General features: G+C 44.1%; 1 protein-coding gene across 5 annotated transcripts in view; it reads left to right on the plus strand.

The window, feature by feature from the left end:
• The window catches only part of PDZD2 (PDZ domain containing 2), a 458,739-nt gene that overhangs the window by 373,874 nt on the left and 62,338 nt on the right, over window positions 1-22,527 (plus strand). For all 5 annotated transcript variants that reach the window (XM_070743494.1, XM_070743493.1, XM_070743496.1 and 2 more), the window contains 5 exons: window positions 4,813-4,958; window positions 7,547-7,666; window positions 11,593-11,707; window positions 15,863-15,936; window positions 17,495-17,732. In XM_070743494.1, the coding sequence (XP_070599595.1) occupies window positions 4,813-4,958; window positions 7,547-7,666; window positions 11,593-11,707; window positions 15,863-15,936; window positions 17,495-17,732 (693 nt within the window). The remainder of the gene's footprint in view (window positions 1-4,812; window positions 4,959-7,546; window positions 7,667-11,592; window positions 11,708-15,862; window positions 15,937-17,494; window positions 17,733-22,527) is intronic.

Below are 22,527 nucleotides of genomic sequence, written 5' to 3' on the forward strand. Positions count from 1 at the left end.
ATCACTTTTTCTATGAATTTCCTGATGTTTTCATTGACTCCAATGATTTTCAGGCATTTTATGATCCAGCTCTGTGGCAATGAGTCAAAGGCTTTCTTGTAGTCAATCCAGGTCATGTATAGGTTTGTTTTCCTGTTCTTAAAGTTCTCCAAAATCATTTTCTCAATCAGGAGCTGGTCTTTCGTACCTCTGCTTTGTCTTTTATTGCCCTTTTGCTCTACTGGCATGATGTCATTTTCTTCTAGGTAGTTCTGAATTCATTATTATTATTATTATTATTATTATTATTATTATTATTATTATTATTATTATTGTTGTTGTGTCAGTACAACTCAGCAAACGAGAAGATCACTATATGCTGGATTTCGTCTTTCATCACCAGTCGGGCGCTTCCCAAGCACCTAGGACTGCGTGATGTAGCGGCAAATTATGTTTGCCGATCCCAGTAAAGTGGCCTTTTGCAATTGACAGATGGAGATTTTGTCAATTCCGATGGTTTTCAAATGTCCGCTGAGATCCTTTGGTACTGCGCCCAGCGTGCCAAGTACCACTGGGACCACTTTCACGGGCTTATGCCAGAGTCATTGGAGCTCGATTTTTAGATCTTCGTAGTTCATTAATTTCTCTAGCTGCTTCTCCTCAATTCTGCTGTCTCCTGGGATATTATTATTATTATTATTATTATTATTATTATTATTATTATTATTATTATTTGTATGCCACCCTTCTCCGAAGACTCGAGGTGGCTCACAGAATACAAAAAACAACACGACAACAAATTATTTAATTAAAAATTACTACTAAATGCTTTGCGCATGCACTGAGAGTGAAAGAATCCAAATGGCGGCATCCATTTAGGTGGGCAGAGCCTCACGCACGCTTCGCACTCTATGATGACTCATAGGCACGAGGGAACCGGGAGCACTTCAACCTTACTCCAGCCCCTGGTCTGTGGACCATTGTTGGGTCATAGCCCATTTGGAACCAGAGTGTAGAGGTGTTGTGTGAGTGTGTGTGTGCACGCATACATTTGTTAAACCAGCACATATGTGCACAAAACCATTCTCTTTCTCCCTTCTCCACTAGTATGCCGAGCTGGAAAAGTGGGAGGCCACTGCTCTACATTTATCTTTGAAATTAGATTTTTAAAGTTAAAATTCATCCTGGACCAAAAAAACCTTACATTTTTCCTTGTTATTAGTGTGTTCCTCCCCGAGCCATATTATTTCCATATCCTTTAGTTATTTGAGGTATTTATGGTCTCTGGATTTGCGATCTTTAACAGTTAGAGCATGCATCTTCAATAAGATTTTAATAAAATGATAATGAGACAGATCAAAGCTTTTAAAAAGATGAAACACAAGGATAATTATGGAAGCTGTCTCAAAAGAGCCGTCAGGAAAGGGAAAAATCCCCCCACCTCTCTGGTCTTCTTATGTGAGGACAGAGAAAGCCATCAATGATGGAGCGCTCAAAGACTATTATCAGGTGAACCTTTTCAAAGTGGGTCCTCCACAGAGGTGGTAGTCACTTCTCTTCCCTACCAGTTCGCAAATGTGTTTGCTCGCATGCACGCACTGGCTTAGCTCAGCCCAACTACGGACCAGAGGAAATGTAGCACACACTCAGTTTGTTCAAACCTATATTTCATTGATTAACCACTATTGCAGGAAGCTTATGGCAAGATGCCTAGAATCAGTCCACAAAACAGAAGCCAAAACAGATAAGCCGAGCGGAGGTTTTCCAAGCAAGAGGCACCACAATCGAACAAGCTATCAAATGAGTTGTTTCCTGCAGAGGTTTTTTTTCATCTCCATCATTCCTTAAGTAGGCTTGGGGAGTGGCCAATTAGACCCAAGCCTACTCTTGAGGAGATCTCCTCCTGAGTAGCCATTCCTGCCTTTTGGCAACTCTGCGTGCTCGTGCATTAAGAAGAGGTTCCTCCTCTTCTTCCTCATCGCTGCTGTGAGATGCTGGAGGTTCCAAAGGATTTGGATGAACCTCTGCCTCTGCCACCAAATCCTAACCAGCCTTTCCCTGTCCAACTCATGTGACAGCTGCACAGCCTGCTCACTGATCACTTCATTGGCCTCGTCTTGGACGGGATCCGCTATCAGCTGCACAGGCTCCTGGCAGGTCCCAACAGCACCCAGTCCATGCATGTGCATGGCCTTCCGCGCATACTGTTTGCTCAAGCGTGTGGCTTGCAAACATGCACACAGCTACAAAATAAGCCTAAATAGATCGGCATAACGCCGGGGCAGACCCACCTGCAGATCACTAATACCGGTTCGCCCAAACAGATATGAACCGACAGAATGCCACCTCTGGTCCACCACAATTTTTAGATTTGTGATTAAGGAAGGCTGTGTTCTTCACACTGTCCTCCAGTTGGTAGCGGGATTTAGAATAGAATAGAAAATAGAATTGAAACCTAAATTGTTTCTTCTGGGGATCAGTTCTGCCAGCGTGTATCAACCGCCCGTAATTACAAGGTAATTAGTCCAGGAAGACACACACCACACGATAGAAGGAAAACCCAAAAGTTTTTAGCAACAGAAAAACAGAAACAGCTCCCTTTTTAAATGTCAAAGGGATTTTCTGGCACACACAAGGCACAGGTTAAATGCAGTCCAATTGCTCACCCAATAACTGGGAAATTGAGTCCAATTCTAAAGTCCAGAAAGTCCACACACAATCTTGAACAGCAAAAACCACGATCTTGACGAAACAATGAATCCGATAAACTGCCATGAGGCTAAAACACCAGGCTGCTCTTTTATCTGTAGCACTAATTACAGCAGCCCCACCCAACCACAGGTGGCCTCATTTATCTCCTGTAATAATCCTTCAGTTGTTTTCTCCTATGCATCAATCTACACATGCGTGGATGTGTCATAACTTCTTGTTCCGAATCCAGGGATGATAAGGATGATTGATCTCCTCCTGGGCTGTCTGCTAAACTCCCCTCTTCCTTGTCACTCACGCTTCCTTCGTCAGAGGAGACTTCGTCAGCAGATTCCATCAGGAGCAAAACAGGCCTGTGGCATGTGGATGTTTCCCCCACCTCCACCTCCACATTCCTTGGGGCAGGAGCTGGGCCAGAGCCAACCACAACAGGATCCTTAAAGGAAAATATTCTAAATAGATTAAATATTTGATTATCCATATTACTACAGCAGCAAGAATTGTACTCAGACAAGCTTGGAAAATGTCCCCTATACCGACAAAGGATGTAATACAGTGATCCCCCGATTATAGCGAGGGTTCCGTTCCAAGACCCCTCGCGATAATCGATTTTTCGGGATGTAGTGGTGCGGAAGTAAAAACACCATCTGCGCATGCGCGCCCCTTTTTCCATGGCCGCACATGCGCAGATGGTGGAGTTTGCATGTGGGCGGCGGGGAAGACCCAGGGAAGGTTCCTTCGGCCGCCCAACAGCTGATCTGCTCCGCAGCGTGGCAGCAGCGAGGAGCCGAAGATGGGGTTTCCCCGTTGCCCAGGCAACGGGGAAACCCCATCTTCGGCTCCTCGCTGCTGCCGCGCTGCGGAGCAGATCAGCTGTTGGGCGGCCGAAGGAACCTTCCCTGGGTCTTCCCGCCGCCCAGGCAAAGGAGAAACCCCAAGATCGCTTGCCGCTTGCCCATTCACCCGCCCGCCCAGCCGCTCCGCTTGCCCGTTCACCCGCCCGCCCGGCCGCTCCGCTTGCCCGTTCGCCCGCCCGCCCGGCTGCTCGCTTGCCCATTCACCCGCCCGCCCGGCCGCTACGCTTGCCCGTTCACCCGCCCACCCGGCTGCTCGCTTGCCGCTCGAGAGCAAGAGGGGGAGAGCTAGAGAAAGAGAGAGAAGGAAAGAAAGAGATGAGAGAGGGAGGAAGAGAGTGTGAGAGAGGAAGAAGCAAGATAGAGAAAGAGAGAGAGAAAGAAATATGAGAAAGGAAGGGAGTGACGTCATCGGGTGGAAAAATCGCGATATAGCGTTTCGCAAAGATCGAGATCGCGAAACTCGGGGGATCACTGTAATTTGAAAAAACAAACAAATGGAAAATTGGCCATAGAATTAAATGATAAGGAAGACATGGAATATTATTCAACAAGGGAAAACTGGTATGAGTGGATAGGAAATAAAAATAGAAAATATATAGATCAAAATAAGACAAAAATTGTATTTACATATATTTGATCAAATAGGAATATCTGAGACTATAAGAATAGAATCAAGATTTGTGTACTGTCATAACGATGTTGAATTGTTCAATCATTGTGGACATATTTGCATCATAGAAGTATTTGTATATTTTAAATCTTAATAAAGGTGTTTTTGGGAGGGAGGAAACAATTGGATTATTGGTGCTGATTGAAGTGAACACACAGAAGTCATGAGAGAAAATAATGCACTAAGTTTCCCACTGTCTATATCCTTCGAGGGTTTTAAAAATATGAATCTGTACTTGATTTGATAGCATACATAAACCATTTTTCTTTTCTCTTTACCTGAAATTCGTATACAAAATAAGACTTCTGTCTTCTTTTAAATCAGTAAACAGCGTTGTTTGTTTGCGATTAAATAAGCATTTTTATTTTTAAGAAGTGTCTTCTGTCATTTCTTTAATAAATCACCCCTGCCCATATATCCACATGTTTGCGCACACGCAAACGCAAAGATAAAATTTATTGCAACTGTTTAGATGTTTTAGAAATGCATCCCTCCATCCATTTCTCAATGGACATTCTAAATTCCATTAGAACTGACAACCTTAAAAAGAGGCTTTGATGTATGTATAATAAATTGTATCTCTGGGTTATTCTTCAGGGGCGGCAACTCGTTTAGAGTCTGTGGGAGAGGATGACGAATTGACAGTAGAAAATGGAGACATGAATTATGAAATACCAATGAAATATTCCCGGGGAGGCAGAAAACATTCCTTGCCACAGCATTTGGACACAGGAACCAGACAGGTGAGGAAGAGAAAAAACAAAATGTACAGTGGTACCTCTACCTAAGAATGCCTCTACTCATGAATTTTTCTAGATAAGAATCGGGTGTTAAAGATTTTTTTTGCCTTTTCTCAAGAACCATTTTCCACTTGCAAACCCGAGCCTCTGAAACTGTAACTGGAAAAGGCAGGAAGAAGCCTCCATGGGGCCTCTCTAGGAATCTCCTGGGAGGAAACAGGGCTGGAAAAGGTGGGGAGAAGCCTCCGTGGGGCCTCTCTAGGAATCTCCTGGAAGGAAACAGGGCTGGAAAAGGTGGGGAGAAGCCTTCATGGGGCCTTTCTAGGAATCTCCTGGGAGGAAACGGGGCTGGAAAAGGTGGGGAGAAGCCTCCATGGGGGCCTCTCTAGGAATCTCCGGGGAGGAAACAGGGCCGGAAAAGGTGGGGAGAAACCTCTGTGGGGTCTCTCTAGGAATCTCCTGGGAGGAAACAGGGCTGGAAAAGGTGGGGAGAAGCCTCCATGGGGCCTCTCTAGGAATCTCCTGGGAGGAAACAGGGCCAGAAAAGGTGGGGAGAAACCTCCATGGGGCCTCTCTAGGAATCTCCTGGGAGGAAACAGGGCTGGAAAAGGTGGGGAGAAGCCTCCGTGGGGCCTCTCTAGGAATCTCCTGGGAGGAAACAGGGCCAGAAAAGGTGGGGAGAAGCCTCTGTTGGGCCTCTCTAGGAATCTCCTGGGAGGAAACAGGGCCATGAAAGGCGGGGAGAAGCCTCCATGGGGCCTCTCTAGGAGTCTCCTGGGAGGAAACAGGGCCAGAAAAGGTGGGGAGAAGCCTCTGTTGGGCCTCTCTAGGAATCTCCTGGGAGGAAACAGGGCCGTGAAAGGCGGGGAGAAGCCTCCATGGGGCCTCTCTAGGAATCTCCTGGGAAGAAACAGGGCCTCCACCCTCCCTGTGGTTTCTCCAATCACACACATTATTTGCTTTTACATTGATTCCTATGGGAAAAATTGTTTCTTCTTACAAACTTATCTACTTAAGAACCTGGTCACGGAAGGAATTAAGTTCGTAAGTAGAGGTACCACTGCATTGTATTTTTCAGAGTATAAGACTCACCAGAGTATAGGACGCACCTTAGTTTTGGGGGAGAAAATTAGGGGACCATGAGGATGTTGGGACTGCTGGTTGTAAGTCATTTTCCAGTGCTGTTGTAACTTTGTACTGTTGCCCAATAAATGCTTTTAAAATTAGGTCTACTTGTACAGTAGAAGCTCTTTTCAGAAATGCTTCTGAGCACAACCAAATCATATTCTGACCCAAAATTTCCCAATTTTTGGTTTCCGCAGCTGATTTCCCCTTCCATTTTTTTTATAAGTGCCAAATTTCCAAAATTAGGTTCCGGTCATGGCCAAATTGGTTTGGGACCAAAGTTATGGAATGAATTATGGTCATGACCAGAAGTTGTACTGTAATGCCAAAGGTTGCTGTGATGTCTTATTTGTATGTGGTAGAATGTGTATGTAATTTGAATTTAAAAATACAATGTATTGCAGAAAATTTTAGGAGATGCTTCTTTGTGTTCTCTGGTACTTATCTTGATTTCTTTTCTACCCAGGTTTCTTTGGTGTGTGTATATATATGTGTGTGTGTGTATACAGTAGTCCTCAGTTCACTTAGTAACCATTCAAAATTACAATGGCACTGAAAAAAAGTGATTTATAACCATTTTTCACACTTATGACCGGTGCAGCATCCCTGTGGTCATGTGATTTACAATTAGGATGCTTGACAACTGTCTCACATTTATTGATTTGATTTTGATTTTATTTTATTGGATTTGTATGCCCCCCCTCTCCGTAGACTTGGGACGGCTAACAACAGTAGTAAACAGCATGTGACAATCCAATATTAAAACAGTTAAAAACCCTTATTGTAAAACCAAACATACATACAGACATACCATGCATAAAATTGTAAAGGCCTAGGGGGAAAGAGTATCTCAATTCCCCCATGCCTGGCGGCAGAGGTGGGTTTTAAGAAGCTTACAAAAGGCAAGGAGGGTGGGGGCAATTCTAATCTCTGGGGGGGGAGTTGGTTCCAGAGGGTCGGGGCCGCCACAGAGAAGGCTCTTCCCCTGGGTCCCGCCAAGCAACATTGTTTAGTTGACAGGACCCGGAGAAGACCCACACTGTGGGACCTAACTGGTCGCTGGGATTCGTGCAGCAGAAGGTGGTCCCTGAGATAGTCTGCTCCGGTGTCATGAAGGTCGCAGTGTCCCAGAGTCATGTGATCCCCTTTTGCGACCTTTTGACAAGCAAAGTCCATGGAGGAAACCACATTCACTTATCAACCGTGTTGCTAGTTGGTGACAAAAGCTGTGAAATGGGGCAAAACTCACTTAACAAATTTCTCACTTAACAATATAAACGTTGGGCTCAATTGTGGTCATGAGTTGAGGACTACCTGTGTTTAAGCACTTAACGTGTAAAAAATGTCACTGTGATCGAATGATTATTTACTAACCAGAGACCAAGGTGGGACAACCTGCAGTAAAACTAAGACGGAGAATTATTTCGGCTTCTTTGGCAAATATTGTGATTGTTTTATTTCTGAAGGAATACCACATTGTTAAGAAATCCACACGTTCTCTGAGTGCAGCTCAGGTTGAGTACCCCTGGCGACTGACCCAGCCCTCTATTATTTCCAACATTGTTCTGATGAAGGGGCAAGGCAAGGTAAGAATAAAGGGTTTTTTTAATTAAAAAAAAAGATTTAAATATTGTGTGTCTGCCTAGGACAATGATGGCGAACCTTTTTGGGCGTTTTTTTTTTCGGGTATAAAATTTTTCTTTAGTTTTCTTTCAACATACAATAAAACAACATGAGCAATAAAAAACACAGAATCAATGCTTAAAATAATAATTAATAAGTGCAGTCAGTTTGTTTATTGTATTGTCAGTTCTGTGTTACCAAAAACTTCAGAAGAAAAGGATTTAGGGGTAGTGATTTCTGACAGTCTCAAAATGGGTGAATAGTGCAGTCAGGGGGTAGGGAAAGCAAGTAGGATGCTTGGCTGCATAGCTAGAGGTATAACAAGCAGTAAGAGGGAGATTATGATCCCGCTATATAGAGCGCTGGTGAGACCACATTTGGAATACTGTGTTCAGTTCTGGAGACCTCACCTACAAAAAGATATTGACAAAATTGAACGGGTCCAAAGACGGGCTACAAGAATGGTGGAAGGTCTTGAGCATAAAACGTATCAGGAAAGACTTAATGAACTCAATCTGTTTAGTTTGGAGGACAGAAGGAAAAGGGGAGACATGATCGAAACATTTAAATATGTTAAAGGGTTAAATAAGGTCCAGGAGGGAAGTGTTTTTAATGGGAAAGTGAACACAAGAACAAGGGGACACAATCTGAAGTTAGTTGGGGGAAAGATCAAAAGCAACATGAGAAAATATTATTTCACTGAAAGAGTAGTAGATCCTTGGAACAAACTTCCAGCCGACGTGGTTGGTAAATCCACAGTAACTGAATTTAAACATGCCTGGGATAAACATATATCCATCCTAAGATAAAATACAGGAAATAGTATAAGGGCAGACTAGATGGACCATGAGGTCTTTTTCTGCCGTCAGTCTTCTATGTTTCTATAATATTTCTTAGATATGTTAAACTTTCAGAGAGAAAAAACCCGCTAATAATACTTTCAATATGTACTTTTTATCCTCTTCTTTGCTAAGTTAATTAAAATTAACCACACATGAGATATATTCCATCTACAAATAACAAGTTGCCAAGAAAACCTCAGGTACTAGACAGTCTCTGAGAATCAGACACAATTGAACAGATGAAAAAAAACCCAAAGTCTCAATAGCCCCAAAATGTCTTATATCACGTTTTTTTCCTGGTCGGCCAGCTGTTCGCCAGGCCATTTCTGGATAAGGATCATTTGGCCAAGGTGATTTTCACAGTAAAGCTGTTGGATGATTGAGAATGTTCTAATTGGGTTTCCTCTGAAGAGGTGTCAGGAAGTTCAGTGCAGAACTTGATTGGCAGCATTTTAACAGATTCGGTGAGGTTTGCCCACATAGCTCTAATTTTAATTGGAATTTTTCCTATTCGTTTCAGGTCTCTTCCTCTTGCAGTCTGCCCACATCTTAAGATATTTTGCCAAAGCTGTATTTTAGGCTCTCACACAGTGTGCAGACACTTCTGTTGGTTCTAAAACCTAGCATTATGCTGAAATAGTATATTCTTCCTTCCTTTTAAAACTTTTTCCTCGCTGTTTAAGAGCAAAGATGAAGAAACCTGTTTAGTTAGTTTAGTTTACTCAATCAGATGCCTGTTTGTGGTCATTTGGGAAGTTATGGGGTCCCAAAGGTACTTTTTCCAAGAGGCAATTCTAATAACTAATAACAAAAGATTTAAGTGCCAAAGCCCACTGCAACAATATAGCCAAGAAGGCTTCAAGAGTTGTAAACCTAATCCTACGTAGCTTCTGCTCTGGCAATCTCACACTACTTACCAGAGCTTACAAAACTTTTGCCAGACCCATCCTCAAATACAGCTCATCTGTTTGGAACCCATATCGCATCTCAGACATTAACACCCTTGAAAATGTCCAAAGATACTTCACCAGAAGAGCCCTTCACTCCTCCACTCGAAACAGAATACCCTACGAGACTAGACTTTCAATCCTGGGCCTAGAAAGTTTAGAACTACCGTGTTTCCCCGATAGTAAGGCAGTGTCTTACTTTCTTTTTACCCCCAAAAGCCCCACTGTGTCTTACTTTGGGGGTATGTCTTATATTGTCCCGGGCACCGGGGTCGGCTCATCTTCGGGCAGCCTGGTGCCAGCTTTCTCTTTCCGCGGTGGCGGCGGCAGGCTCCGGAGGGAGCTCGGGTGGTGGCGAGAAGACGGGATTCCGGGTGCCGAGCGCCACCTGCCCGCCATTCACGCCAAGGACAGGCAGCCCCAGTTCCAGCGCCTCGGCCTGCTCGCCCAGCGGGGAGAGCAAAGGCGGCGGCGGGAGTAGCGGAGGCGAGGCGGAGAAGAAAGAAGCGGCGGATAGCTGGCGAGGCGCCGGCTAGAGGGCTGGACCCCGCCGCTTTGCTGGGGTCGAGCGCCACGCCCGGCGGCAGGAACTGCGGGGGGTAGCCGGCGTACGCTCCGGCTAACGAGCCCTTGCCGCAGCTATCCGCTTCTTCTTTCTTCTCCGCCTCGCCTCCACTACTCCCGCCGCCGCCTTTGCCTCTTGCCCGGCGGGGAGAAGTACAGAAGGGCCGGGGTGTGCCAAGTAGACGGCAAAGAGCCCCACTGCCAGCCCCGTCAGCGAGCTGCGCCTCGGCAGCATCGCTCCCCAAGACTAGCACCGCGGCCGCCACCGGCATCGACCACCCCGCCACGGAGAGCAGCGTACGACACCGAGCGCTCCGAATCCCGGGGCCGTTGCCCGAGACGAGCGCGATCACCTCCCCGGCCGCTTCGCTTCTTCGGATCTCCCTTCTTTCGACAACGGAAACGGAGGCGGGCCGCGCGGAGAGTGCTGGGAAATGTAGTCTCTTAGAGAACAACGGCATATCATGGCGAACGCGTGCAGGAGTAAGCTGGCTGCAACGCGAGCGCTAGAAGTACATCAGCAAGGTAACAGGAATGCTAACCTTAACAAGCTACCGTGTTTCCCCGAAAGTAAGACATATGTCTTACTTTCGGGGTATGGCTTAAATTAGCTGACCCCCCTGAAACCCCCCATATGTCTTACAATCGGGGGGGTCTTACTATCGGGGAAACACGGTAAGACGCCTTAAACAAGATCTAAGTATTGCCCACAAGATCATATGCTGCAATGCCCTGCCTGTCGGCGACTACTTCAGCTTCAACCACACAAGAGCACACAACAGATTTAAACTTAATATTAACCGCTCTAAACTTGACTGTAAAAAATATGACTTCAGTAACCCAGTTGTCGAAGTGTGGAACTCATTACCGGACTCCATAGTGTCATCCCCAAATCCCCAAACCCCCAACACTTTACCCTTAGATTATCTACGGTTGACCTATCCAGATTCCTAAGAGGTCAGTAAGGGGCGAGTACAAGTGCACTAGAGTGCCTTCCGTCCCCTGTCCTATTGCTCTCCTATATCCTATTCCTTTCTTCTATTCCTATATCTCTTCTTCTATTCTTTCATTGATATGTTCTATAACTATATCTTCTTTTCTATTATTTCTTAGATATATTTTACTATGAGTATCTCCTCTATAACCTTCATCGTGTATTTTACTATGTGTATATTGATATATACCCACTAAAACCCTCATTGTGTATTGGACAAAATAAATAAATAAATAAAAATAAATAAATAAATTTTTGGGCTTTCTTTGAAGACATTTCGCTTCTCATCTGAGACGTTTCTTCAGCTCAGCTTCAACAAGCAACAGAACTGAAGAAGCTTCTCAGATGAGAAGCGAAACATCTTAAAAAGAAAAAAAAAACGCAGAAAGTTCAGTGGCCTCTTGAAAAAACACCTTTGGGACAACCACGACCTGAATGACTGAGAATTTCCATAGACAGAAATTATGGGGTATTTCCCTGTGGCGATTTTGATGGGATATTTATTTGTCTCCTTCTGCTCTATTTTGTACCTACCTATACAGGGCCTTGGATTCAGCATTGTCGGGGGACAAGATTCCGCCAGGGGTCGTATGGGCATTTTTGTCAAGACAATTTTTGCAAACGGGGCTGCAGCAGCTGATGGCAGGTTAAAAGAAGGTATGTTTGGGAAAACAAAACAGATTTCTCTTCGCCTAACAACTTGTTTAAATAAACCATTTTCCAAGCCCAGGTTTACCTATCCTACCTGTTCCTCCTGCCAAACATGTTAGTGGCAAAAAGGAACTTGTGACCAAACTGAGCATTGAGTTGACACAATCTGGTTTTCAAGGTGCTGCTCCTTCTTGGCCCAGGTTAAAACAGTGGTTCTCAACCTGGGGGTCGTGATCCCTTTGGGGGTCAAATGACTGTTTCACAGGGGTTTGTTTGTTTGTTTGTTTATTTATTTATTTATTTAGATTTGTATGCCGCCCCTCTCCGCAGACTCGGGGCGGCTCACAACAAAGTGAAAACAATTTACAACAAATCTAAATTACTGTTTAAAAATATTTTAAAAACCCCATTTTCTAAACAAACATACATACAGACATACCATTCATAAATTGTATATGCCCGGGGGAGATGTCTCAGTTCCCCCATGCCTGACGACAAAGGTGGGTCTTAAGGAGCTTACGAAAGGCAAGGAGAGTAGGGGCAGTTCTAATCTCCGGGGGGAGTTGGTTCCAGAGGGCCGGGGCCGCCACAGAGAAGGCTCTTCCCCTGGGGCCCACCAACTGACATTGTTTAGTTGACGGGACCCGGAGAAGGCCCACTCTGTGGGACCTAATCAGTCGCTGGGATTCGTGCGGCAGGAGGCGGTCTCGGAGATATTCTGGTCCAGTGCCATGAAGGGCTTTAAAGGTCATAACCAACACTTTGAATTGTGACCGGAAATTGATTGGCAGCCAGTGCAGACTGCGGAGTGTTGCCTAAGACCATGAGAAAAGACAAATTTCCCATGGTGTTAGAAACTAAAGCTTCTATTCTGGCGCCTTAGAACATACTTTTACAATCCAACCTATCAGGCGTTTAGAGTGGGGGTGTCCCTCTGACCTTCCTGCCAATGAGCTTAAAGCTCTGTTGGGAGAATTGGCGCTAGATGTGTGGTTGGGGGTCACCACCACATGAGGAACTGTATTAAGGGGTCGCGGCATTAGAATGGTTGAGAACCACTGGATTACCGTAAACTCTCCTCTTTGGTGCCATGGCTTTATTCCATCCAGATGCTGTCTTACAATATTTCAGATGTTTCCAAGGAGAGACATCTTATATATTGCTGTTTTTACATAATATAAACCAGAATGTTTCCTGCCAAGGCAGGGTACGGGGGGACAGCGCTTTCCATAGTTTGTGTTATGCAATGAAATGGAATGATCTGGTCATGGGTGGGCTTCAAAATTTTTTAGCAAGGAGTTCTCTGCCCGGTTGCTGGGTGGGTGGGGCCATGGTGGGTGTGGCAGAGGAGCATAGTGGTTTGCCCTCCCTGGACTCCGTAGGAAATGGAGCACCTCCCTTATGAAACCAGATTGCAACGCCTTGGTCTCTTCAGCCTTGAAAGACGGCATTTAAGGGGTGACTTGATCGAAGTGTATAAAATCATGCATGGGATAGAAAAGGTGGATAGAGAAAAAATCTTTTCTCTATCACACAATACTAGGACGAGGGGGCACTCCCTAAAGCTCATAGGTAAGAAAGCGAGGACAAATAAAGGGAAATATTTCTTTACCCAGAGGGTCATTGGTTTATGGAATTTACTTCCAGAAGAGGTTGTGACAGCTGTCAGCCTTGATAGCTTCAAGGCAGGATTAGACAGATTCATGGGTGCCAAGTGTATCGGTGGTTATTGAAATGGATGTCCAAGTGCCGCCTCTATGTTGGTTGAGGCAGGCAGGATTCCCTTGGGTGCCATTTGTTGGGAGTCAAGGGAAAGGGAGTCTGCTCAAGATCCCATGTACACAATTGATTGGCCACTGTGTGGCACAAAATGTTGGACTCAATGGGCTTTGGCCGGATTCAGCATGGCTCTTCTTATGTTGTTGTGTTCTTTCCTTGAGTCTCCGGAAAGGTGAAAATGGCTTCCCCAGGGTCCGGAGGCGTTCTGGAGGCCAGAAACAGGCCCGTTTCCGGTCTGCCCGAACTTCCGGTAGGCCCATTTGTCACCCTCCCCAAGCCTCCGCGTTCCCTGCACTTACCTGTAACCAAAATGAGCAAGGTGGGGACTCCTGGGAGGCGGCAGTGGGTTCCTACTGGTATGGTTGACTCTATCGCACTGGTAGCGAAAATTGAGCTAAACAATTGAGCTAAACAACTAAACAATGCCGCTTGGCGGGACCCAGGGGAAGAGCCTTCTCTGTGGCAGCCCCGGCCCTCTGGAACCAACTCCCCCGGAGATTAGAATTGCCCCCACCCTCCTTGCCTTTCGTAAGCTACTTAAAACCCACCTCTGCCGCCAGGCATGGGGGAATTGAGACCCTCTTCCCCCTAGGCCTTTACAATTCTATGCATGGTATGCATGTATGTATGTTTGGTTTTTTATATTAATGGGTTTTTAATCATTTTTAATATTGGATCATTACTGTACACTGTTTTATTATTGCTGTTAGCCGCCCCGAGTCTCCGGAGAGGGGCGGCATACAAATCCAATACAACTAAACTAACTAAATGTGTGTGCACGCCCAAGTGAGATTTTGCTTCTGCACCTGCACAGGAAGCTAAATCTTGTGAGATTTCAGTGATTTATTGCTTCTGCGCATGCGTTGAAGCAAAAAATCACTAGAATCTTTCTCTCACGCACATCGCCTCGTGAAATTTTGCTGCATGCATAGAAGCAAAATCTTGCTCGGACACATGCGCATGCATGCCAGAGACACGGAGCTATGCGTGCGCATTACACCCGGAGTGGTGAGAGTGGTAACCCCCACCTGCTGGGAGGGGGTGGCAGGAGCAACCAGAAGTGGGATTTGGGGGTTCTCCAAACTGCACAGAATTAGCTAGAGCAGTGGTTCTCAACCTGGGGGTCGGGACCCCTTTGGGGGTCGAAGAACTAATTCACAGGGGTCACCTAAGACCATGGGAAAAGACAAATTTTCCATGGTGTTAGGAACTAAAGCTTCTATTCTGGCGCCTTAGGACATATTTTTACAATCCGACCAATCAGGCGTTTACATTTGGAGCATCCTTCTAACCTTCCTGTCAATCAGCTTAAAGCTCTGTTGGGAGAACTGGTGCTAGACTTATGGTCGGGGGTCACCACAACATGAAGAACTGTATTAAGGAGTCATGGCATTAGAAAGGTTGAGAACCACTGAGCTAGAGGTTCTGTCGAACCCCTGCGAATCCCCAGCAGCCCACCCCTGCAACAAACCATATCCAGAAGCCATAGTTTGTGCTTTACCACATTTGGTGACAAATAGTTCTCCTATTCCTACCCTTTATCCATTCTGAATCCTGAAATTGGATGGACATTTTATTTGTTTGTTTGTTTGTTTGTTTGTTTGTTTGTTTCTTTATTTATGTATTTATGTATTTATTTATTTATGTATGTATGTATGTATGTATGTATGTATGTATGTATGTATGTATGTATGTATTTATCTATCTATTTATCTATTTATCTATTTATCTATTTATTATTATTTATTTTTTATTTTTTATTTTTTATTTATCTATCTATCGATCTATTTATCTATTTATCTATTTATCTATTTATCTATTTATCTATCTATTTATCTATTTATCTATTTATTTATCTATCTATCTATCTATCTATCTATTTATCTATCTATCTATCTATCTATCTATCTATCTATCTATCTATCTATCTATCTATTTATTGGATTTGTATGCCGCCCCTCTCCGCAGACTCGGGGTGGCATACAAATCCAATAAATAAATAAACTTTATCTAACAAAGTTCAGCTGTTCTGCTTACAGCCCATGTATTGTGAGTTCTTCATCCCTGCAAATTCTCTTTTTGCTTCCATTAATGGGTAAGAATGACAGCTAAGCTGTTTTTCCACCTCCTTGTTAGGCTTCCAAAATTCCGAATGTTCAAGATAACCTAAACTACAAAATGCTTCCAAATTTGCATAGTTTAATGAAAATTCCAGGTCAAAAGTAACACGTCACTTTTTAACCTTTAATTTCTGAGAGCATAGAAAGAGAGAAAATATCTTGTGATGTAATAATATGGGAAGAATTAGAATGCCTTTTATTTCTCAAAACAGCGTTTCGTCCTATCTAAATGCTGATAATGCATTTTGCTTTGGGTTTGCAGGAGACGAACTTCTGGAAGTTAACGGGGAATCATTACAAGGGCTGACGCATCAGGAGGCAATTCAAACATTCAAAGTAGGTAGATTGATGTTCTTCAAAACTCACAAAGTTCAGAAACAGCCTGATCTTATTGTGTGTGTGTGGGGGGGAGGAGGGGTAGAAGTTATGGTCTGTACAGGTGGGGGAAAGTTTTTAAATTTTTTTTATATTTGTTTTGTCTCAAAAGTAAATTGCCACACGAGTGAGCAATAGGGAAAGATGGCTATAGAAAGGTTATTTTTTCCATCATATTTTGGATGCAGAGTCTGGAAGGAGTTCGGCAGCTTATAAATTTAAATAATAAATAAATAAATTTTGGAGTTGGTTTTCATGGGTCTTGGACAAAGCAATGTCAGTACAAAGAAAAATAATTTGCATTGGCGTCTACATTTTTCTATAGCCATAATAGGTATCTTTTACAAGGTTGGTTAAAAAAAAATTCCTTAGGTAAAGGAATATGTTCATTCGATAATACGGTAGTCCTTCACTTAGAACAGTTCATTTAGTGACCATTCAAAATTACAATGGCACTGAAAAAAATGACATGGCTGTTTTTCATACTTACAACCATTGCAGTATCCCCATATGATCAAAATTTGGATGATTGGCAATGGATTCATATTTATTAAGTATCTTCTTATCATGATGATGATGATGATGATATTATTATTATTATTATTATTATTATCATCATCATCATCATCTTTTGCAACCTTCTGACAAGCGAAGCCAATGGGGAAGCCAGATTCCTTTCATAACTCTGTTACTAACTTAACAATTGCAGTGATTCATTTAACAGCTGTGGCTCAAAAGGTCATAGAATGAGGCATAATTCACTCAATAAATGTTAGCAAACAAAAATGTTGGGCTCAGTCGTGGTCAGCCGACAGAACATCTAAATTAAATTGTAAGAATGATCCACTCTAGTGATCAACTCCCACCATACTTTATTATTATTTTTAATTCAAGAGCAGAGGTTCCAATTAATGATTCCAGACCATCTTCCAAGTTCTGGATGTGTTAATTCATGTCTTGGTTTTTGAGACAAAGGACAAGTGGTGACACTATAAATCAGTGGTTCTCAACCTGGGGGTTGGGACCCCTTTGGGGGGTCGAATAATAATAATAATAATAATAATAATAATAATAATAATAATAATAATAATAATAATTTATTAGATTTGTATGCCGCCCCTCTCCGAAGACTCGGGGCGGCTCACAACACGATAAAAACAGTATTGTACAGGCACAAATCTAATATTAAAAAAAACTAAAAACCCTATCATAATTAAAAACCAAACAGCTGTTTCATAAGGGTCACCTAAGGAAAAGACAAATTTCCCATGGTGTTAGGAACTAAAGCTTCTATTCTGGGTCCTTGAAACATATTTTTACAATCCGACCAATCAGGCGTTTGCAGTGGGAGTGTCCCTCTGACCTTCCTGCCAATCAGCTTAAAGCTCTGTTGGGAGAATTGGCACTAGACTTATGGTTGGGGGTCACCACAGCATGAGGAACTGTATTAAAGGGTCCCGAAATTGGAAAGGTTGAGAACCAATGCTATAAATCCTAAATAACTCTGTTGCTTCTTTAGCAACTCAAGAAAGGCGTGGTGACTCTCACAGTGCGAACCAGACTCCGCAGCCCAAGCCTTACGCCGTGCCCAACTCCCATATTACTGAGCCGGTCCAGTTCTCCCAGCTCCAACACCAGTGGAGGAGCTGTTGGAGGAGCCTCATTTCCCAGTGGTGAAGACGGAGATACTTTCACTTCCAGTCGAAAAGGACCTGGACCAAAGGACAGAATCGTCATGGAAGTCACTCTAAATAAAGGTTTGAGAAAATGCGACTGTTTTTGCTCTGGTTAAAGTAACCATGGGCCAAAGCAAAGAAACAAGGCAAAGAAAACCTCCTAAGGAAGACTTTAGAAAATGGGTGATGAGGGTGGTAGTGGTGGTAAAAACAATAATAAGATCTTATTTATTTATTTATTTATTGATTGATTGATTGATTGATTGATTGATTGATTGATTTGATTTGATCTGATCTGATCTGATTTGATTTGATTTGATTTGAATGCCGCCCCTCTCCGTAGACTCAGGGCGGCTCACAACAATAACAAGAACAATATAAGAACAAATCTAATAATTTAAAAAACACTAAAAAACCCATTATTAAAAGCAAACACACACACAAACATTCCATGTATAAACTGTATAGGCCCGGGGGAGATGTGTCAGTTCCCCCATGCCTGACGACAGAGATGGGTCTTAAGAACTTTACAAAAGGCAAGGAGGGTGGGGGCAACTCTGATATCTGGGGGGAGTTGGCTCCAAAGGGTCAGGGCCGCCACAGAGAAGGCTCTTCCCCTGGGTCCCGCCAAACGACATTGTTTAGTTGACGGGACCCAGAGAAGGCCAACTCTGTGGGACCTAACTGGTCACTGGGATTCGTGCGGCAGGAGGCGGTCCCGGAGATATTCTGGTCCGGTGGCATGAAGGGCTTTATAGGTCATAACCAACACTTTGAATTGTGACCGGAAACTGATCGGCAACCAATGCAGACTGCGGAGTGTTGGTGTGACATGGGCATATTTAGGAAAGCCCATGATAGCTCTCGCAGCTGCATTCTGCACGATCTGAAGTTTCCAAACACTTTTCAAAGGTAGCCCCATGTAGAGAGCGTTACTGTAGTCGAGCCTCGAGGTGATGAGGGCATGAGTGACTGTGAGCAGTGACTCCCGGTCCAAATAGGGCCGCAACTGGTGCACCAGGCGAACCTGGGCAAACGCCCCCCCCCCCCCCTCAATAAGTGTTGGAATCCTTTTCCTATAAATCTGAGCTGGGATGATTAGCGATCAATTTTCTTGTCTGGCGTATCTAGAAGGAACCGAAATGCGGAAAAAGAATTTGGAGGCAAATAATGGAAACTGTGCTATAAAAGCAAATGGGTTTCGTTGAAATCCCAATGAAATTTGTGGATGGGAAACTTCCAAAGTTATATGTAAAAAAATTATAATCACGTGCTGTCTTCTGGCTGCCCCATGCAAAACATTAAAACAGTCACAAAGAAGCTGATAATATACCAAGAACTCTGCGTGAGTAAATTTAACACACCACTGGAAGTATTTGTCTAACCACACTGAAATGAAACACATGAGATTTCTTCCTTTTGGGTAGGATAGAAGCCAATTCAAAACATCTTTGTGATACCAAGAGGAATTGTGGTAGTCAACTTATCTGGCATGGAGGTAGGTTTGGAACTGAAGATCCTTTTATAAGAGGGTTCTTTAACCAGTCTATGGACCAGCACTGGTCAGTGACATGCCAGTGTAGGCAGGTAGGGAAACACCATCCACAGCAGTGATGGTATTCTGCCGGCGTGTCCCAACCTCCCGTAATTACAGGGTAATTAGTCCAGAAAGACACACACCACACGATAGAAGGAAAACCAAAAGTCTTTATCAACAGAAAAACAGAAACAGCTCCCTTTTTAAATGTCAAAGGGATTTTCTGGTACATACAAGGCACAGGTGAAATGCAATCCAATTTCTCACCCAATAACTGGGAAATTGAGTCCAATTCTAAAGTCCAGAAAGTCCACACGCAATCTTGAACAGGGAAACAGCAAAAACCACCATCTTGACGAAACTATGAATCAGATAAACTGCCATGAGGCTAAACCAGCAGGCTGAACTTTTATCTGTAGCACTAATTACAGCAGCCCCACCCAACCACAGGTGGCCTCACTTATCTACTGTAATAATCCTTCAGTTGTTCTCTTCTATGCATCACCCTACGCATGCGTGGATCTGTCATAAGTTCTTGTCCAGAATCCATTGATGATAAGGATGATTGATCTCCTCCTTGGCTGTCTGCCAAACACCCCTCTTCCCTGCTACTCATGCTTCCTTCGTCAGAGGAGCTTTCGTCAGGAGATTCTATCGGGAGCAAAACAGACCTGTGGCATGTGGATGTTTTCCACACATCCACCTCCACATTCCTTGGGGCAGGAGCTGGGCCCGAGCCAACCACAACAGATGGCGAACCTTTTCCCCCTCATTTACTTAAAGTATGCACATGCATAGTTTTCCCACACGCATAATGCAATACCCCTCCTGCACATCTCACCCCCTGCACAATCGCACACGACCCAGTGTTATGAATACGGCTTGTTGTGGTTGGCTCTGGGCCAGCTCCTGCCCCAAGGACTGTGGGGGTGGATGTGGGTGGATCCTCCCAGTGTCAGAGGGCAGTGTTACTGCCGACTGCTTCTGACAGCGAAGCGTCTGAAGCAGAGAGCGAATGTGAAAAGGGATCCTCAGAGAGGGTTGTGGCAAGACAGCCCATTAGGGCGTAATTCGTCATTATTATCCTCGCTGGATTCAGATGAAGAGACATTCATTGACGTACACAGCCGCAGGGCAATGACGAGAAAAGAGCAACTAAGGAGATATTACAGGAGATGAGGGAGTTCACCTGTGGTTGGGTGTGGTTCAACTAATTGGGGCTGCTGTTAAATTGGGAGCGTTTTGGCCTCTGAGTGTGGAAGTTTATTTATTTATTTATTCATTCATTCATTCATTCATTCATTCATTCATTCATTCATTATATTTGTATGCCGCCCCTCTCCGCAGGCTCGGGGCGGCTAACAATAGTAAAAAGACAATGTAAACAAATCTAATATTAAAAGTAATTTAAAAAAACCCAATTTAAAGAACCAATCATACATACAGACATACCATGCATACATTTTATAAGCCTAGGGGGAAGGGAATATCTCAATTCCCCCATGCCTGATGACAGAGGTGGGTTTTAAGAAGCTTACGAAAGGCAAGGAGGGTGGGGGCAACTCTGATATCCATGGGGAGCTGGTTCCAGAGGGTTGGGGCTGCCACAGAGAAAGCTCTTCCCCTGGGTCCCGCCAAAAGGCATTGTTTAGTCGACGGGACCCGGAGAAAGCCAACTCTGTGGGACCTAACTGGTCGCTGGGATTCGTGTGGCAGAAGGTGGTCCTGAAGATATTCTGGTCCGATGCCATGAAGGGCTTTATAGGTCATAACTTTGAATTGTGACCGGAAACCGATTGGCAACCAATGCAGACTGCGGAGCGTTGGTGTGACATGGGCATATTTAGTAAAGCCCATGATTGCTCTCGCAGCTGCATTCTGCACGATCTGAAGTTTCCGAACACTTTTCAAAGGCAGCCCCATGTAGAGAGTGTTACTGTAGTCGAGCCTCGAGGTGATGAGGGCATGAGTGACTGTGAGCAGTGACTCCCGGTCCAAATAGGGCCGCAACTGGTGCACCAGGCAAACCTGGGCAAACGCCCCCTTCGCCACAGCTGAAAGATGTTTCTCTAATGTGAGCTGTGGATCGAGGAGGACGCCCAAGTTGCGGACCCTCTCTGAGGGGGTTAATGAATCCCCTCCCAGGGTAATGGACAGACAGATGGAATTGTCCATTCAATTGAAAGAGGAAGTGGCTTTCGTCTCAGGATTCCCCAAGGACTTTCTTTGCATTGCTTTCAGGACTTTGAAACTAAACCCTAGTCAAACGTGTGAGTTGAAAACATCTGAAGAAGAGTGGCTGTGAAGTCTTCACAGCTGCTTGTTAATTGCTTTCTGTTTGTTTATTGTTTTTTTACTGCATTCCAGTCTGTTGCTTTGAAGGCGAGCCCTTTGACTACCAAAAGGGTGTGTTGCTTCTATTTTTGCTGTCGATAAAAATATTGTTCTTGACTTTTCAAGTGTGTGTGTCTGACTTTCTCCCTTTGCACTTAATTGGGGGCTCGTGCCGTGAGCCATGCAGAACACGGCTTGCCTTGCTCTTTGTAGAATGGTTCATTCTCCCCCTCCCCAATTTTGCTAGGTTTTCTTGAAGGCTCTGATCCAAGGATTTTACCATGTCCAAGTTTATTTTATAAACTATCTAGCCATGGAGTAAATTGCCACTGACGTTGAAACCATCCTCCCCATCGTTAGAGTTGAAAAGGAGGCTCAGAGCATATTTATTTTAAAAGGCACAGATGTCCTTGAGTTTTCCTGGTAATGTTCCAGGAGTGGTTTGCCTCCTGGGAATTTTTATTTTGACTTTTCCGGAATTGCCCAGAAAAGATGAAACAATGGCTGAAGCCATCTTTCTTTCCTCGGGGTTTCTGATAGTTTTTATTTAACTGGGTGAGTTTGGTTTTTTTTAATCTCCTTGTAAATCTGGAATCGTTAGGGAAATAGGTGACATGTACGTTCACAAAGATTTTGATGACTAAAAAGCACCAGAGATGTAACAGAGATGGGGAAAGACAAGGACAGGGGGAAAAAATCCCTTTTACAGCTACTTTCTTGGAACAGCTGGATTTCAATCCTGGAAGCTTTGAAAAGTAGCACTCCTTGACTTTAAAAAGTCAGTTTAGCAACTGTTGAAATTATAACGGCAGTGAGAAAAGCGACTTATGACCATTTGATCTGCAGGTCAGTGGTTCAGATCTCATCACCGGCTCAAGGTTGACTCAGCCTTCCATCCTTAAAATGAGGACCCGGATTGTGGGGGCAATATGCTGGCTCTGTTAAAAAAAGTGCTATTGCTAACATGTTGTAAGCCGCCCTGAGTCTAAGGAGAAGGGCGGCATA

The sequence above is a fragment of the Erythrolamprus reginae genome, chromosome 2 (assembly GCF_031021105.1).
Source record: "Erythrolamprus reginae isolate rEryReg1 chromosome 2, rEryReg1.hap1, whole genome shotgun sequence".
NCBI lineage: Eukaryota > Metazoa > Chordata > Lepidosauria > Squamata > Dipsadidae > Erythrolamprus > Erythrolamprus reginae.